General features: G+C 36.4%; 1 protein-coding gene across 1 annotated transcript; it reads right to left on the bottom strand.

The window, feature by feature from the left end:
• Positions 1-2,749: 2,749 nt before the first annotated feature.
• Positions 2,750-10,723, bottom strand: htr2ab (5-hydroxytryptamine (serotonin) receptor 2A, genome duplicate b). The gene is made up of 4 exons (XM_051897147.1): positions 10,401-10,723; positions 9,533-10,163; positions 4,177-4,377; positions 2,750-4,033 (listed from the first exon to the last, which is right to left on the bottom strand). The coding sequence occupies exons 2-4, from the start codon at positions 9,915-9,917 to the stop codon at positions 3,231-3,233; spliced, it is 1,389 nt and encodes a 462-aa protein (XP_051753107.1). The 5' UTR covers positions 9,918-10,163; positions 10,401-10,723; the 3' UTR covers positions 2,750-3,230.
• Between the last annotated feature and the right edge of the window lie 6,521 nt (positions 10,724-17,244).

Here is a 17,244-nt window from a genome sequence, read left to right as displayed (position 1 = left end):
CACCGCCGGGCAAACTTTTGCGCGTCACATTTTCTGTCAATGATTAAACTGAATGATGTTACCGAGTGCAAAACTAAAACAAATAAATGTTATAAATAAGTTCCGAGCGAAGCACACGACTGTATCACGACTCCCTTGTGTTTCCAAAACTTGGCAGTGAGAAAAAACCTTCACTGTAGAGACCTCCCAGTGGTCCAAACGAGGACAACGACTTGACACTAACAAGGCTGTCTTGATTATAATTAATTAACTAAGAAATCTTGGAGCTAATAAAAGTACAGACATATTTCACAAAAAGAATCTGCGTTGTGATTGGATCAGTTCATGTGTAGGCCTACCTCACGTTACATCATTCCCTACAAATTGTAGATATTTAGTTGAACAAGTATTTTGTTGGGGTTTCTTCCTCTGACAACCTAACAGTGTTTTTGGCCTTAATTTCTTTAGCCCCAACAACAAGGGTTTTTGTTTGTTTGCTTGATTGTTTGTTTTCATCCCAAACATCATTTACAGTTATAGTTAATCACTTATATAGCATATAGTTTAGTCTCACATTTAGCAAAGCTGAACGTCAAAAACAAGTCTTTCGTTTAAAAATAAATGTGATAATTTGGGGGATTCTCATTAGTTGCTCAATTCTCCATCTTAACATTGTTAAAAGTTAGATAAAATCACTTAGACATAGTGCAGTAACTGGTGTTTAGGAATTTTCTGTGGTGTTTTTTCTTGCTATTTAGTTCTTTAAGAAAAAAACAAAATCAAGAAGGGCTACAGCGAATTAATAACGAGCATTGCAACAACTTACTGAAATATTGAGAGGAACAATAAAGCGCCAACCAGCGTTGAACAAGTCAAAAACAAGTGAAACATGATGCAGATGCAGTATTTGTGTTTTCCACTAGGGCGCATGCGTGCTGCAAAATCTTTGCTAAGGAGAAGGCACTGCTGATTCTATGATCTCTTGCCCATGATTATTTACATTATTAAAAGGTAAATAAACATATATATACTTTATTCTTTAAAATACCTTAGAGTAAAGTAAACATACCACATGGTAAGCTATATTAATTATTTGTTGTAGGCTAGTACTATTATATATCAAAGTACCATGGTATTAAATATGGTGATAAAAGTACCACCACAGAACTTTTTGGAAAGGTTCTCAGAGTGTATGTTATGGTTCAACATTAATTTTATAGTAACTCTCTGACACAAAGAAACACATTTTTCAAACCTACAGTCTACATCTTCAGTCTGAAGATATAGAAGCCAAAGAAGCTTCTTAAATGTAAGAGATACTGTATTTTGATTACTATGCTGAATTTTACCTTACCCATACTGTATGCCAGGTGGATCCGTACATTGCCTTTAGAGTCACACGTCCACGTTGTGTTGCGTTGTTTAAATGAGTGGATATTCTGATATTCATCACAGTCACATGACTGTCATGAACTTTCAATTGTCTTTAATTACCAATGACATCAGCATCCACAAAAAACCCTTACAAAAATGCAACCAGTGCACACACGCACACTGGCTTTTGGTAGAAGGATAAATAAAGGCATATGCATCATCATTTTTCCATAAGGCTACAAGTTTTTACCTACTCGGTATAATTATGCAGTCATTCAGAAAGCCTTGCCAGACTACCCTGCTGAAAAATCCAGCATTGCTGGTCATCAGCATGTTTTGCATGCTGGGACCAGCATGGGATGTTGGTTGCTGTTTTGCTGATCCCCAGCATGGGAAGTGGGAGTGCTGGTGAACCAGCTACACAAGCTGAGTTTTGCAGGGTAATTAAACATTTTTGGCGATATACAGGCCTGAATTGTTGACAGTGACATGAGGCACTCACCTCCAGAATTGCCATGTTATTAGGGGTGTAACGATATTCAAACCAAATAAAAAAAAACGTGATACACCACCCACAATACGACCCGCGATACTCTCATGGCATAACCAAACGCGCCCCGCCTAGCCCTGGTTCATTGGATCTAGACGACGAATACGGTGTTGTAGCCTAACCACCATTAATCGCAATAAGCTCTGCGTTTTGATAAGAAAGAAAGTGTCATCTTTCAAATTCTGTCCATTTAATCACATTCAAAAATAAATTCAAACAAAAAATGCCGTTTTGACGCCTCATTTCAAGCGGGAGTGTGAGTGTACTCGATCATCTCTTCCTCTTTAATATTAGTTACAGAATAAACATGAATGAACATCTGAAGGTATGTTGAAAGGTACAGTACAACTTACTGAAACGTATAATATCTTGTGTAATCACTCAATCAGTATTTCACTGGTGGAAATACGTCAATAAAACAGCTTGTAAACACTCTCACGTAGCATTTACCTCAGGTGAGTCCAAGATTGTTAGTTGGACAGATAAATGAACTCTCACTAAATATATGCACTATATTAGCCTATATATTCATTATATTTTATTTAACCACTGCCACTGCCCCCTGCCACTGTGACTTCAAAACCGTCAGTTTTGTATTTCGTTACACCCCAACATGTCCTAGCAAATCTGTTGCAAAATCTTTTGAATGACTTGCAAGACTAAAAGTCAAATACTGTTTAGATACTTTCATTTAACACTCCCCAGTGTCTCAAGTTGGTCTGTTATTGGCCACCCACTTCACTTTGTCTGCATTTGTTTTTCATTCAGATGGCATAAGTGAATGGTTTGCGAGTTCATTTGCTAAATCCCATCCTTTTGAACAGGCCATAAACCAGTCTGTCTCAAGAAAGCGACCAAATATTCCTTGTAAGCTTTATTTAATCTACCCACGTATCATTAACAGGTCTTCACAATACAATCTATAATATTAATAAATTAATGAACATGAAACTATTCCTCACCAGAGGCAAGATAAAGTGAGAAAACTGACGTAAATCATTCATACAGTCTATATTTGTGTAACGTAAACATATACAGTGAGTTTTTTTTTACAAATCTTGTACAAAATAAAAAGAAATTTGTGGTTTGAGTCCCACAAAGAGAGTTGTGAAACTTTATTGCTGTTGGAACAACTTAAAGCATTTGTCTTCTCTTTTGGCTGTGAGCCGTAGGTAGTATCATCTGCTGACTGTGCTGTACTGCACAGGTGGACACATATTAAAATAAAAGACTTCATTTTTCAAGCTTTTACAGCTACAAAGAGATGGTCTCTAAGGTCTGTTGATGTGAGCCATAATTAAAAACCCTCTAGAGTCTGTTTCTAGTCTTACAAATGGCTTACTACCTCATCCCTTTCCTGCTTGTTTTGTGTGTTTCCAGAGTTTGACCTATCTGTGTTGGAGAAGCTCCCAGACCGGCTGCCCTCTGCCCTCTTCCTTAATGAGTTCTCCACCTTAAGGGAAAGCCCGGAAGAGCTGTACGCCAGAGGAGGGATGGTGTTGACAAGAATCAGCTGCAGAGGCCTCCTTTCCTCACGGTAGCGGCAACGCATGTACCTGGCGAAAGCAGCACGGTAAGTCTTATTGAAGAGTGTGTAGATGAAAGGGTTGACCGCCGATGACAGATAACCCACCCAAACAAACACGTTCATCAGTCCCCCCACCAAATCTTCATCACACGCTGAGCCGCACACTACCGCCATCACGTTCGTCACGAAAAACGGACACCACATGATCACAAAGAGAAGAAAGACCACGCCAAGCACTTTAGATGCCTTCTGCTCATTGTTGATGGACTGCATGGAGCGTCGGCCGGATCCTCTGGAAGCCCCGTCACGGCAGAGAGACGAACGCGAGAAGAGACGTTCGGAGGAGAGGGAGCCTCGAGGGATGAGTCCAATAGTGGACGACCATTTTGGCCGCACGATGAGTTGGTCCAGGCACAAAGTCGCTTCGCTTTGCAGAGCACTGATGGTGAGAACGTAGGTGACGACCATGATGATGAGCGGGATGAAGAACGCCACAAAAGAGCCAATCAGAACGAAATTGTCATCCGTCAGTTGGCAGCTTTCATTCCGGAAGACTTTGGAGTGATCATGCAGGCCGAGAACTGGGACAGGCATGGAGATAACTTGAGACAGATGGAGACAAAATGAGAGTAAGAAGACAGCTTGGTGCTATGGTTTGGCATACCAGTGCTAATAGATGCAGTCTCAGATGTTTAGCATTTCAGAATTGCAATTTCCTACTGGCTTTGAGCGATCTAGAACTTACCCACAGAGATGGTCCAGGCTGCTATAATTTTGACTCTGGCTCTAGTAAGCGAGTTTGAGCGGCTGTGGTGGATGGGGTTACGGATGGCAATGTATCGGTCCAGAGAGATGGTGCACAGGTGCATGATGGAGGCGGTGGAGAAGAGAACGTCCAGGTAGATCCAGATCGGACATAAGGCTGAGGGGAGTGGCCAGGTGTAACCTAACACATAAGGGACACAAAAAGTGTCACATTCTGGACAAGCAAATACTTGTTTGTCATTGCTTACAGTCATAGAACATACTGAATATTTATTTCTAAATATATTATGAGTTATCCATGGAGCTTCTTGTGCTTTATGAAAGGAAGGAAATCTGACTTTTTTGTACAAGACGTTTACATTGACTACGTTTACATGTGCACCAATAATGTGATTATTCATAATATTTAGAGTAAGGTCTTAAAGGGTTAGTTCACCCAAAAATGAAAATTATGTCATTTATTACTCACCCTTGTGTCGTTCCACATCCGTAAGACCTTTGTTCATCTTTGGAACACAAAATCAGACCTTTTTGATGATGTCTGGGTTTCTGTCCCTCCATAGATATCCAACGCAACTACCAATCCAAGGTCCAGAAAGGTAGGAATGACATCATTAAAGTACTCCATGTGACTCCAGTGGCTTAAACTCAATAAACAACAATTAAAACAACAATAAACACTCACACATGTGCGTTATGTTGACACGCGTATCCGAACACAAAACACATGCGTCATGAAGCTCTCGTGAATGCACGTGGCAGATCAATATTTTTTTAAGTAAGTGGTAAATTATGTTTTTTGGCACAAACAAAGCACTAGAGTCGCTTCATAAAATGGAGTCACATGGAGTACTTTAATGATGTCATTCCTACCTTTCTGGACCTTGAAATTGGTAGTTGCGTTGGATCTCTATGGAGGGACAGAAAGCTCTCAGACTTCATCAAAAAGATCTTAATTTGTGACCCTGGACCACAATGCCAGTCATAAGTAGCACAGGTATATTTGTAACAATAGCCAACAATACATTGTATGGGTCAAAATTATTGATTTTTCTTTTTTGCCAAAAATCATTAGAATATTAAGTAAAGATCATGTTCCATGAAGATATTTTGTAAATTTCCTACCATAAATATATCAAAAATTTATTTTTGTGAGTGGATATGCATTGCTAAGGGCTTCATTTGGACAACTTTAAAGGCGATTTTCTCAATATTTTGATTTTTTTGCACCCTCAGATTCCAGATTTTCAAATAGTTGTATCTCGCTAAATATTGTCATATCCTAACAAACCATACATCAGTGGGAAGCTTGTTTATTCAGCTTTCAGATGATGTATAAAAATGTACCCTTATGACTGGTTCTGTGGTCCAGGGTCACATTTGTGTTCCGAAGATGAACGAAGGTCTTAGGGATGTGGAACGACAGGAGGGTGAGTAATAAATGAAAGAATTTTCATTTTTTGATGAACTAACCCTTTAATCGCAGTAAGATGTTTACATGAAACAAGCAGAACTCTTCCCTTCAGTTTACATTCAATTTTCATTTTTCTCTGATTATTCGCTAATAAGTATGATTAAACCACACTCAAATAGTCATACAGTATGCATGTTACCGGTCATTGTTTTAATCTACTCACATCAAATTCAAAATACATTTTTATGGACATACTAGATATTATATGGCGCCGCAATTTGCCTATGCTGCCGTCGCGGTCTTCACGCCGTCTGGATGAAGATATGGAGCAGAGACTGTGCAGCGAGTTGTGTTGTGCTTTGGTCATAATGCGATTAAGGTGTTTGCATGCCTGTTAATTGCGATTAAAATCTGCGTACGCCATTGTTAAAACCACAGATTTACTTGTTTGATTAGTGACCTACAAGTAGCTAGTGCAGAATCGTAGAATAGTACATTGTAATGTTGCATAAGAGACTTTTAAAAATCTTATAGACTTCAAACATTTAAACAGTATAGTTTATATATATTATTCATATATTATAACTATTATTAATTTAACATGCAAAGAGGGCATAAAAGAGTCTTAAGGAACAGCAGCAAACTAAATAAAAACAGACTTTTAATAATAAGGGTCAGAGAGAGGGTGAAAATTGTAAAGTGTGTGTTTTGGGTGCAAAAAACTTTACTTACATCATAAGTGGACCTCAGGGTAAAATAAATATTGAACATGTATTATATAACCCCATTAAATGGAATTTACACTATACATGAGCAAGAACTGTGATGTTTAATATTTGCTGACACACAGCTGTGCTAATACATCATTATTGTTAATCTGAACTTTTAATATCTAAAATATGTTCAAGTCTTCATTACCACCAATAATAATTATCTAGAAAAAAGTGGGTACCAGTTACTGGCAAAATAAAGTGTTGTATTTCATGAGAATCAACCTTTTAGCTTGCTGACTCACAAAGAACAGAGATGTTTTGGAAGGCACTGCGTCTCTGTGTTTGATTGAATCTAAACACAAAGAAATGTGTTCCCGAAATCAGAGATGAGAGAGTAGAAGACTCTCGGTGCAGTGGTAGTCATCAATAGCACCATCACACTCAATGGTGTGCTTCGAACCGTAAAGTCATACAATCTCCCAAAATTCTCCCGACAGGTTCAGCTGAAACAGAGAGCTGTGTTTTTATCAGTGCCTGGAGTTTCATGTAGGCTATATAAATTCAATTACTCCTGCCAGGTTATATAATAACATTACATCATGTGGGAATAACCTGTTTCAGGGGGCAAAAGATGATGCAGGGTCTTGTAGCTGTTGTCACTCAGAATGAGCTTCTGCATTGCGTGTTTGGACGTTTGATTTAGAAACAATGTGTTGTGCTTTAGGCGGACTTTGCTTAGTCTAGGTTTTCATGTAAAATTCAGATCGTTAAAAGATAAACTCGACTAATAAAAGAAGAAAAAGGAAAATAAATAATTTAGCTGTGTGTTATCGTAATTCTGTCTATACGACGCCAGCTGTCATAACACCAAAAAAACATGTATGTCTGATAGGACCAGGAAGTGGCATGTTTTATTCTCCTTGGTCAAACTATTTAGAACATCAAATAGGAAGCATAACATTTTTTTGCTGCACAAACACACACCAAAGCGCAGCATCGTTACTGCATAATTAATTCCTCATCAAAGCGCTGGAAGGAGTAGGAAGAGGAATTTCTCTCCCCATGCGTGAATACAAGCAGACTAATTTAGGACACACCAGACGGCCCAACACACACTCATTATGCGCTGAAATAAATCACCTTCCAGCAAAATGTATGGAGGCCTAATTATTTCTAAAGAGAAATGCATCTTTTTCCAGAGATACAAATGTTATAACACAAGAAAGTTTGCAGTTTACACCTTTGACATGAAAGAAACTCACTGGAGACATCGAATGAGTGCTGATTCTGTGAAACAGCTCAAATAAAAAAATCTTTTGACACAACTTGTGTTGTTTAAAGCAATGTTCTGGCTTCTAAACAACTTAATGTGTATCAGCAGCATCTGGGGCACGTTGTCTACAATCATAGACAATAACACAAGTCAGAATTATTAATGTTAATAAATGGCATGCTGTTAAATATGGCAGAAAATTATTATGATTTGTCCCTTCAGTTTGTAAAATCAAAGAAAAATGATGTTGTTAATGGTTCAAGGCATTCCAGATGTTTATAGGCAGGAGACAGATTTTTTGTACAAAAAAAAAAAAAAAAAAACACGCACTCAATTTGAACTAAAGTTATTTAAATCCGTTTTTAAACTTTTTGCTGCCAAGAACCCCAAATATGATCATCTTCTTGCAATGGACCCACTTCTTAAAATATAAAGACAATTTTATATATTTTAATATGAAAAGACTCATTTATACTGTGTGAGAAAAACAGAGTGACAGAGACAAAATGTTGTTTCCAAAATTTAAGAAAAAAAAAAAAGTTTTACTTAATTTGACAGTGTATCTTATTCTATCCATACAATTTCAAATTAAGTAAAACATTTTATTAATCTTAATTTTGGAAAAAAAAAAAAAAATATATATATATATATATATATATATTAACTATATGCAGATTTGGTGTTTATTTGGCTAAATAGTCATGATTAATCTCAATGCAAAAAAAAAAAAAAGACAATAATAATTTCAAAACAATATTGCGTTAAACATTTAATTAATATTTTTATTTAAAATCTAAAAAAATGTTACACATCAACTTTTACAGCCCTAAAAAACATTGTTTATTTTTTTATTTATTTATCTTTACTTAATTTGAAAGTGTATCTTTTTCTACTCACTATTATTAAGCAATTTCAAATTAAGTAAAACGTTTTATTAATTTTAATTTTGGAAACAACATTTTTTATTTTAACTATATGTAGATTTGGTGTTTATTTGGTTAAAACAGTCATGATTTAAAAAAAAAAAAAAGAGACAATAATAATTTTTAAAACAATATTGCGTTAAACATCTAATTAATATGTTTATTTAAAAAAAGTGTTACACATCAACTTTGACACCCCTAAAAAACATTGTTTCCAAAGTTTTTTTTTTTTTACATTTTTTATACTTAATTTAAAAGTGTATCTTTTTCTACCCACTATTATTATTACACAATTTCAAATGAAGTAAAACCTTTTATTAATTTTAATTTTTTATTTTAACTATATGTAGATTTGGTGTTTATTTGGATAAAATAGTCATGATTAATCTCAATCCAAAAAAAATAATTTTCAAAACAATATTGCGTTAAACATTTAATCAATATGCTTATTTAAAAAAAAAAAAGTATAACTTTGACAGCCCTAAAAAACATTGACCGCTTAGCACCACCTCGTGCCCCCTGGACCCCAGTTTCCTGTTGCCGATTTTTCTCATTGTAAACCAGGGGTTCCCAATCCAATTCCTGGAAATCTACCTTCCTGCAAAGTTTAGCTCCAACACTGATCAACCAGCTAAATAGGATCTTCAAGAGCACATGATAAGGTGTGTTGGATCAGGGCTGGATCTGAACTCTGCAGGTAGACTTTAAGGAACAGGACTGGGCATCCCAGTGTAAACATTCTCTCTCTGTCCTATCCTTGTGCATATCATGTATTTTACTGGCTTAAAACATCATAATGGGAGTTGAAAGACTGAACACAACTTTGCACCGCAAGGTTAGTAATCAGTTTTGTCATGTTCGCCTTACGTTAACATGTACTATGTTCAAGTCTTGAGGCTATATTTTCAAAACTTATCTTGGTGAAATACCTTCAGCATAGACTTCCATTGTGTATTACTGCAAACTGACTACATGTATGATGAATACATATGTAAAAATGTAAAGAAACTCACCGTAGACTATCGTCACCATGGCCACTGGCATTACAAGGATACCCAGAAGCATGTCTGTAATGGCTAAAGACCTCAAGAAGTAGTTGGTGGCATTCTGTAACTTCCTCTCCAAGCTCACTGCCATGATGACCAGAATGTTTCCTGCCACTGTGATGACTATGACCAGCGAAATCAAAAGTGCCATCCAGTTCTTCTGGACATTAGAGGTCAAAGCGACTGACCTATTTCTGAATTCACTACAATTGAAATCCATTGAGTTATTGAGAACTGCATCACCCAGAGACACCTTCTGCTCCATGAGCCAATGTTCAGCGCTTTTGTATTTCAAAATCTCAGTCGATGTCCCAGAGGATCTGAGTTCAGCAGCCGTCCCATTCAGGGCCATTAAAGGACTATTTTTTCAAGCGCAACATCGATTAATTCACGGAACTGGTAGTCCGTATGAAGCGTTCCATGGCACTCCGGTGCTGTGCAGCCCAAAATGTTCCCGTTTGAGATTGACAACATGTTCACAGTCACCTTCAGCAGCCTCCTGTTTTCCACACCCCTTGTTGACGGTTGTTGTACACGGATGTTTAGAGCTCCTTGAGCAGATGGATTGTGTTTCAGAATAGAGGAGGCAACTTTACAGCTGCATTTCAATGAGAGAGAAAGAAAGAACGAGAACATGTGAGAGACTGGAAGGCACTGATGTTTCATTCTTGCATGCTTACAGCTGTCCTGATTTAAACAAAAAACATCACGTAACTGCTTCATTCCCACATGAACACATATTGCATGCAACCAGAATTTTCAGACTAGTGGCTTCAGTAGCTAGACTGATTCAAAAGTGTAGAACATGTGTCTATGTTGTGTTCATATACATTACCGCTTAATCTGGAAGTGTTTTCCTGTTTCCATTCACTCCGAACACCAGAGCTGGAGAATGAGCCACTGATGATCTGTGCTTCTCACATCAACCCAACATGTGGTCCTGTTCCATTCATCCTTTCTCTTCTCTCTTCAGCACTTCGGTCTCTTATCTCCCTCCCTCCCTTCCTTCCTCCCTCTCTCTCTCTCTCTCTATCTCTCTCTCTCTCTCTGCAGATAGTTCTCTCTAGCTGTAACTAAAGCCAGACTGTTTGAGCTCCCTCCAGAAAGACTTGTCTCTGAGTGGTCCCTTTGGTGCTTGTCAACTAGAACAAAGACATATGAACCCTTTTTTCCCCACACATTTACACAGATATTCAAATAAGCACTTCAGGCAGGAAATCTGATGGAATGTCCCATTTAACCTTTTAAACTTATTGCAATTTCAGGAAAACTATTACATATGTAGAACAATATTTAGAATAAATCAGGTGTTTATATACATAGCCAGGTGGTGTTTTCCATAAGAGGTTAGTTAAACAATAGATACAATGAAGATGGCAGGTAGCCCGTCAAAATACCTATATGCATTTCTCAAGGTCAAGGTATCTTTATTAGTACCCGAAGGTAAATTTGTTATGCAGACAGGAGATTCAGCAATCCATCCTTAAAGGGATAGTTCACCCAAAAATGAAAATTCTGTCATCATTTACTCACCCTCAAGTTGTTCCAAACCTGTATGAATTTCTTTGTTCTGCTGAACCCAAAGGAAGATATTTTGATATTATACAGACGCTGATGTCCCTTTTTACATACCGTCTCACAGTTAATTTCAAAAGTCAATTTAGAATCTATGACTGTCCCGAGATATTTGTAGCTTTCTACACAATCCACCGCCTGGTCTTTAATGATCGTAGTGTCATAATGTAAAGCACAAGTTCTAAAATCTATAATCATGTCCTTTGTTTTAGTTATAATTAACTCCAAATAAGATTCATCACACCAGGTGTCAAACTCCTCAATAACAGGACCATGAAAGGACTCATTATTGTGTAGCAGACTCACAATAACTGTGTCATCAGCAAATTTCAATATAGTCCTATTTAACATGCTTACTTTGGCACATATTAGTATACAGAATATAAAATAAAGGCAAAAGAACACAGCCCTGGGGTGAACCAGTGGACGAACATAATAAATCTGATAAAATGCCATTTACTTTCAACCCTTTGTGTTCTGTTTGTCAAGAAATCCAGTATCCAACCCACCAAATTGTTGCTCAGCTTAAAATGCTCTTTAAGTCTCATAGCTAAAATGTGAGGTTGGATAGTATTAAAAAAGCTCAGGAAAAGTCAATAAACAACAGTCTAGAATGAGTATTTCTCCCTTCTAAATGCTTAGACAAAAGATTAAGACTTTTTTTTTAATTTCTGGAAACAAAAAATTTAAAAAAAAATCTCTGTTTTTTGTCCTTACAATGAAAGTCAATGGGGTTCAGTGTTGTTTGGAACCTACATTCTAAAAAATACTGGGTTAAAAACAATCAAATGGGTTGAAAATGGACAAACCCAGCAATTGGGTTGTTTTAATCTCAATATTTGAGTTAAATGAAACTACCCAGCAGGTTGGGCAAACATTTAACCCAACCGCTGGGTAGTTTTATTTAACTCAAATATTGTTTAAAAGTTACTGTATTTCTTGCTTAAAATGAACCCAAAGTATGTTGGAAATTAACATTTATTAATAAGTTTAATTAATAATACTTAAACAATAAACATTTATTAAATTGCTTATTAATAAATGTTCACCTTTTGATTACTGTTTCCTCTATGATTATGTGTCTGATTTTTAATTTCCAACCTATTTTGGGTTCATTTTAAGCCATCCATATAGTCATTTTTTAAACAATATTTGAGTTAAATAAAACTGCCCAGCATGTTGGGCAAACATTTAACCCAATCACTGGGTTTGTCCATTTTCAACCCAACTTGGGTTGTTTTTAACCCAGCATTTTTTTAGAGTGTAGCATTCTTCTAAATAACTTTTTTTGTGTGTGTTTTCGCAGAATAACAAAACTCATACATGTTTGGAACAACCTGAGAGTGAGTAAATGATGACATTATTATTATTTTTGGGTGAACTATTATATCGCTGGCTTTGAAGTAATGGTCAGACATTATTTGAATGCTAAACATACATCAGTTAATATAATACAGCACCAATTCACACATATTATATAAAAAGTTGATGTGCAAAGCATCACTATCGACTGTCAACTAGCAATGGGATTTCGCATTGGAATAAAATCACACAGATAAAATTTGATGCAGTAGCTCTGTTGATTATAATATAAATAAGGCTAATATTTCCAATGATTTATTTTATTGATAATATCAATAATTCTTTATTATATTAGATTAGTCATAACGTCATTTTCTTACATCTGTTTAGTCACATGGCTCAAATCGGCTCAAAACTGTGGCAGATGTCAAATTGTGTTTTTCTTAATGTGAAGAACATTTTTCCACTATAAAGAACCTTTTCTTTGTGTCCCGTTTACCCTTTTTATCCTGAACTTAAAAAAAAAAAAAAAAAAACAGGATATTGTGTCATTAATTAAGCAAGTATTTATAAAAAGAACATGACATATGTCATCCTGCAAAAGGTGTTCCACTGATCCGCACTCCCTCAGGATATAACCAAAAATAATCCAGGTAAATTGATAAATTTCCACAGAAGACCTCTGCCATCACAGGATATTAATAATGCATTATTAATACACATCATGAATTAATATTTAATATCGTCCAAGAATACATCCCTTACTTTTATTAAAAATGGGGGAAAAAATGAGATACTTCTTCCTTTAGGCAAAATTGGGAGAGATAGATAGAGGTAAAGATTGGAGAGAGGGGTAGAAATAGATATATACAGAAAAAGAAAGTAAGAAGAAGTAAAAATGAGGCAGAACTAAGAAAAAGTAAAACCTGGGTAAACACGGCGAGAAAAAGAAAAGTAACAGAAGGAGAGACAACCAGTGACAAGAGTGAAAACAGAAAATTCATTGATCGTTGGACTCTCCAAGGCTTTGCGATGAAAAAAGGCAAGGTGAAGGACGGACCAGAGAGGGTGGCGGCGAGGGCAAACCGATGTACAGTAGCAGAAGGGAAATGTTCAAACTGTAGAGGACAGAACAAGAGAAAAAACTCCACCTTGCCCGTCTCCATCCATATAAATGATGGATCGCTCAGCTGTCAGACAGACATATAGAGCATTCTCTTTCACTCACTCCTCCGGTAATGGAAGTAGTGTGTGTGAGAATAAGAAGTAGCTGGATCAAGAATGTGTGTGTGTGTCAAGAGGCTCCCGGCTGTCCAGTAATTGCTCACCTGGGAGCAGTAGCAGACAAGGAGAGCGAGATGTGGTTCAGGTGTCAGACTCTGTTCTGCACACACTGCTGTGATTATGAACCTCATCAGCTACCAAAACTCACCAGGCCTGGAGAACATGATTCATTTAACTGCAGGAGGTCTGGAAGAAGCACAGAACCAAAGCTGTACTGTACTGTTCAAACGAAAATGTAAATTCACAAAAGAATTACAAAAAAAGTCTTCTGCCTTCATCACTTGGACTTGATCCATTTGAAGCAGAATGCCGGACACCCTTACAAAAAAATCCTGCAGGAATCCTGAAGGGAAAATCCTGCAGGACCTGCATACCAGCAAGCTTTCTACTGAATCCCATAGGATTTTTTTTGTTTGTTTGTTTGTTTGTTTGTTTTTTATTTTGCAAAGCTAGTAACACTTTACAATAACATTTAAGATTCATTAACATTAGTTAAAGGGATAGTTCACCCAAAAATGAAAATTCTGTCATCATTTACTCCCCCTCAAGTTGTTCCAAACCTGTATGAATTTCTTTGTTCTGCTGAACACAAAAGAAGATATTTGGAAGAATGTTTATAACCAAGCAGATCTCGCCCCCCCATTGGTTGCCATAGTATTTTTTCACCCTACTATGGTAGTCAAAGGGGGGCAAGATCTGCTTGGTTATAAACATTCTTCCAAATATCTTCTTTTGTGTTTTTGTGTTTTAAATGGAACAGATTATTGAACCATTAGATAAAATCTTAAAAAAAGGTTTGCATGTGTTTTTGTTGAATATCATATTTGATACATAGTGCTTTTATGGCTCATATATAATAATATATAGTGAGAATATGGAGCATACTTTAAGAGGAAAAAAACACCTTAAAGTGTTAGTTCACCCAAAAATTAAAATTCTGTCATTAATTACTCCCCCTCATGTTCCACACCTATAAGACCTTCGTTCATCTTTGGAACACAAATTAAGATATTTTTGATAAAATCCAATGTCTCAGTGAGGCCTGCATTGCCAGCAAGACAATTAACACGTTCAGATGCCCAGAAAACTACTAAAGACATATTTAAAACAGTTCATGTGACTACAGTGGTTCAACCTTAATGTTATGAAGCGACGAGAATACTTTTTGTGTGCCAAAAAAACAAAATAACGACTTTATTCAACAATATCTAGTGATGGGCGATTTCAAAACACCCCTTCATGAAGGTTCGAAGCTTTACGAATCTTTTGTTTCAATTTGAATCAGTGGTTCGGAGCGCGTATCAAACTGCCAAAGTCACATGATTTCAGTAAACAAAGCTTTGTTACGTCATAAGTGTTTCGAAATTTCAATGGTTCACCACTGGGGGGCGTGACTTTGGCAGTTTGATATGCGCTCCGAACCACTGATTCGAAACAAAAGATTCGTAAAGCTTCATGAAGCAGTGTTTTGAAATTTCCCATCACTAGATATTGTTGAATAAAGTAGTTATTTTGTTATTTTTGGCACACAAAAAGTATTCTCATCGTTTCATAACATTAAGGTTGAACCACTGTAGTCACATGAACTGTTTTAAATATGTCTTTAGTAGCTTTTTTGGGCATCTGAAAGTGTTAATTATCTTGCTGGCAATGCAGACTTCACTGAGCCATCAAATTTTATCAAAAATATCTTAATTTGTGTTCCGAAGATGAACGAAAGTCTTACGGGTTGAGTAATTAATGACTGAATTTTCATTTCTTTTAATGTTATTCAATGACCCAAACTGAACAAAAATATGCAATTTTCAGAAGTGATGGAACTTTGTGAGATCTCAATGAACTGAGATGAATGACAGCTTTTTAGTGATTATAAAGGGAGCGCACTTTGCATGCTTTAGACTATATTTACTGTAAATCTACATATAAATGCCGGATTCACTCTCGAAATTGCAATGATTGACATAGTGATAAACATAGCATGAGTGAATATGGCATATCAAAATAGATACACATTAAGCAATGTATGCAGACATTAATAGACAAATATTTGTATCAAAATATTTTTGAAATTTTATTCCAATTATTTGTAAAAGAAATGACTTGTAAATAAGCTAAAATGTCTCGCTATTCTGGGGGAGCCATTGCTTACACATTACATCAGCACTTTACTGGAGCACCCTCACTAATTTCAGAAGCACCCTCAGTGATTTGATTCTGGAACCGGGCCTGTTTATATGGCCAAAAAGATACGATTCTGATACCTTGTAATGTAAATAAATGAGATCGTTAAAACAGTATATATACATATACACAAATATGCGCACATATTATGCAAGTGTAATTGCAAACATTGCTACTACTCATGAATCTCTGCTGACTCTTTAGTTTCCACAAGCACAGTGTGATCTAACAAACACACATTTCTCAGGCGATGTTGACAGGCCCGCACCAGCTGGGGAGACTGTTGGCTCTCATTTATCTGATAAATACTTCATGGCAACCAATTAGCACGTCCCAAGTGTATTCAGATACAAGCCCTCAATCATATTAAAATCTGTTTGAATTATATTAGTGGCTTGTGCATCTATAAGGTAGATGTTTTGTAGTACAAGTGAGTAACAGACTCAAACACAACAATCATGACAATCATGTCAGAACACATATATAAGGTTACACTTTATTTTTCTATTATATTAGGTTACACTTTATTTTAAGGTGACATAATTACATTGTACTTACTCAAACAAGTAATATTGATTAACTACATGAACTTATTATTGAGTTACGGTTAGGGTTAGGGTTTGGTTTAGGGTTAGTTACTTGTAATTATGCATAATTTACTATTACTATAGTAGGTACATGTAACTTGTAACTATGTCACCTTAAAATAAACCTTATATTATATTGTATTATGCATTGAACTTATTAAACCTATTAAAGAAACTTTAAGGAATACTTTTATAATAGACTGTGTATTATTTGTCTTTTGCATATGCAGAGATACAAATGTCATATATGTATCACAAAGTGTGTTTTTAAAATGCACCATATGGCCAATCAGATGGAGTTATTAGGACAGTCATAAGAGAAGTGGACAAAGAGTGCATTAGTGCCTGCACACTTTTTCAGTTGGTTCCAGAAGTATTTTTTCCATTCATTTCTCCCCTAGGGATTTCAAAAAAGTTTTCATTAAAGCGTTATAAGCTGTGAACCATGCCAACCAGTTACGAGGTCAGTTAAGCAGCAGAGGGGGTTGTTAATCAGTTTCAGCTGCTTTGGTGTTAATGAAATTAACAACAGGTGCACTAGATGGGCAACAATGAGACGACCCCCAAAACAGGAATGGTTTTACAGGTGGAGGCCACTGACATTTTTTCCCTACTCATCTTTTCTGACTGTTTTTCACTAGTTTTGCATTTGGCAAGGGTCAGTGTCACTACTAGTAGCATGAGGCTATACCTGGACCCTACAGAGGTTGCACAGGCAGTCCAACTCCTACAGGATGACACATCAATACG

The sequence above is a fragment of the Ctenopharyngodon idella genome, chromosome 6 (assembly GCF_019924925.1).
Source record: "Ctenopharyngodon idella isolate HZGC_01 chromosome 6, HZGC01, whole genome shotgun sequence".
Classification (NCBI taxonomy): Eukaryota; Metazoa; Chordata; class Actinopteri; order Cypriniformes; family Xenocyprididae; genus Ctenopharyngodon; species Ctenopharyngodon idella.
Note: the sequence above shows the minus strand (reverse complement) of the source record. Positions and strands in the feature narration are given on the sequence as shown.

What these genes read in the sequence shown, in the direction of transcription:
- htr2ab (XM_051897147.1), bottom strand. Translation starts at nt 9,917, where the DNA reads ATGGCCCTGAATGGGACGGCTGCTGAACTCAGATCCTCTGGGACATCG. An exon ending in CATGGTGACGATAGTCTACG is followed by an intron (nt 4,378 to 9,532) that starts GTGAGTTTCTTT and finishes CTTATGTGTTAG; the next exon opens with GTTACACCTGGCCACTCCCC. An exon ending in AGCCTGGACCATCTCTGTGG is followed by an intron (nt 4,034 to 4,176) that starts GTAAGTTCTAGA and finishes ATCTGTCTCAAG; the next exon opens with TTATCTCCATGCCTGTCCCA.